Consider the following 2,500-nt stretch of genomic DNA (forward strand, 5'->3'; position numbering starts at 1 on the left):
GCACCACAAGGTGAGCAATGCGGGTCGGGCCCACTCCAGGCCCTGGCACATGCAGCCAGCGCCTCGAAGCCTTGAAGCCATCACCAGGTCACGGGAGTCCTCCTGAGAACCCAGTTTCTGGGCTGGAGGTGATGGAAAGCAAGGATGTTTGAGATTTCTCGGCGGGGTGGCGGGGTTGGACATTGGAAGCTGAGCCAGGTAGAGACAACGTATGACTCTGGCAAACTGCCATGTGCACACACCGTACTATTAACACTAGGTTCAATGCATCACCCAAATTTGTCATCATCCTTAATGCTCACAACTCATTCATTCACCCAATGATGGTTCTTTGATACTCCAAGTATTGTGCTTGAACAAACAAACAAAGAACAAAACAAACAAAGCCCTTGTAAAACTATGCTCTGAAGGTGGCATTCCTGTGCTGGAATTCCACAGAGGAAACTGAAGCTTGGGGAGAGTAAGGAACCCAGTAACCCACCCTCTTCCTTCGAGGGTCAAGAGCCAAAGGCTTGGGCTCTGGTTCTCTGGCTCCCTGTTAATCCTCTTCAAAGAAGCCTCCAGTTGAGACACGGGGTGGAGGATCCTCTCACCACAGACTGCGTGTTAACCGGGGGCTGCTGACATGTGGCTCTCCCACACAGCATCAGACCTCGGTCTCCTGAAAGCCCCTCAGCAAAGGGCATGGTATCAGAGATCAGGACTCCCATCTAGGAGCTACCAAGTCCCAGAACCCAAGCGGCCTCAGGAGCATGCTGTGCCCTTGGGTAGTTTGCCAGGTCCCATCCTTGCTGGAAAATGAGGAGCAGAACATTTTCTGTGGGTCTCTCAGGAAAACAAAGATACCAAGCCTTACCGGACAGGTCACTATCCCCTCACTGGAACACCTGGCTTCTCCACCCTGTTTTCTCCATAAGAAACATCTCCGTTTTGACATGCCATGACCACAGATAGGCCACCGGCCCTGGTCTGCCTCTGACACCCTCACCTCTCCGCCCACAGGCACCCTTTGATGGATCCCGCCTGGTCTTCCCCCCAGTGCCAGCCTCTCTGGTGATTGCCTTCTTCTATGTATTACTGCGGCTCATTCTGCCCGAGGCCGTGGCAGGCATCGTCTTTGCCGGGGGCCTCCTGGGCTATGTCCTCTATGACATGACCCATTACTACCTGCACTTCGGCTCACCACACAAGGGCTCCTACCTGTACAAGATGAAGGCCCACCATGTGAAGCATCACTTCGAATACCAGAGATCAGGTAAGGTTGGGCTCCCGGCCTTTGTTTTTGTTGTACTGATTTGACTTATTTGGCAGATTCAGCCCCAAGGATGGGGCTCTGTTTGGAGAATGGCATATTCAGAAGACTCATTTGTGCAGGCGGTTATGCAGAGAGGAACAAACAAGGAAACCAATCCAAAGCAAAGATTATCTCAGACAGTACTAAGTGTCCTGCACACAATAAAGCAAGAAAGCATTGGGCTGGGCGGTGGTGCCACACCCCTTTAAGCCCAGCATTCTGGAGGCTGGGGCAGGCAGACCTCTGTGAGTAAGGCCAGTCTAGTCTGCATAGGGAGACATATGTAGCCAGAGTATATAAGTGAGACCCTGTCTCAAAAAAGGGGAGGAGGAGAAAATTTCATGATATAGTTAACCAGCGTAACCAAAGTCTTACCATATTGTAATTAACACAGAAACCATTAATGAGCTATCTTACATTTCCTTATGCTAAGTCTGTTTTGTGCTGAGAGCACATTTCAATTTATATGCTAGATTTCCATCAGAAATACTTGACTATATATATGTTCTGTTGTAAATAAAAATTACACTGGGCTATGTAACATTTATTTTTTGCCCTATGATTATCACAGCAGTATTAGTTAAGCCGCCATCACAATCAATAAAACACAGATAGCTGTTAAACTTTATAATTGCCTTGAAACACCTTGGGCTGGACAAATATTTCACCTACACTGTCTCAATAACCTCACTGACCATCTCCCAGCCCCCATCTAATTCCATCCACCTTAACCATCCCTATCTGAGTTACCTTTTATCCATAATCTTATAAATTCTTGCTTCTGGACCTTTCCACACCATTATTGGAGACCTTCCTCCTGGCCCACAGGGTTCCTTCTCCACACCAAGCCATCGCTAACCCATCACGGCATCCTCCTTCCTCCTCTCTTCCTTCTGTTTCCTATGATTCTCCTCCTCCCCAAAGCCTTGGGAACCTTAGCCATGCCTACCCCATTCTGTCCTGCCCAGGTTTCAGGCCTTTGAGTCGACCAATTAGGAATAATGTCTTAGGCAGGTTTGTACAACAAGGACAGGTGTATCTGGGCAGTAGCCCGATCTTGAGGGCCAGTCCTAGTATCAAAATACAAGCATCAGACCAACCCCCAACAATGTTTTTCAATAAATATTTGTAGTTAAAAAGACAGATTCATGCTTGCTGGAGAGATGGCTCAGTGAAGAACACTGGCTCCTCTTCCAGAGGACCCCA

General features: G+C 48.5%; 1 protein-coding gene across 1 annotated transcript in view; it reads left to right on the forward strand.

Moving 5' to 3' along the window:
• Nucleotides 1-1,002: 1,002 nt before the first annotated feature.
• LOC129678636 (fatty acid 2-hydroxylase) overlaps nucleotides 1,003-2,500 on the forward strand; it is a gene marked incomplete at its 5' end in the record, with an annotated part of 3,708 nt that continues 2,210 nt past the window's right edge. Inside the window, 1 exon segment of the mRNA XM_055609508.1 lies at nucleotides 1,003-1,255. Within this exon segment, the coding sequence (XP_055465483.1) occupies nucleotides 1,003-1,255 (253 nt within the window).

The sequence above is a fragment of the Psammomys obesus genome, unplaced genomic scaffold (genome assembly GCF_907164565.1).
Source record: "Psammomys obesus unplaced genomic scaffold, mPsaObe1.curated_primary_1811, whole genome shotgun sequence".
NCBI lineage: Eukaryota > Metazoa > Chordata > Mammalia > Rodentia > Muridae > Psammomys > Psammomys obesus.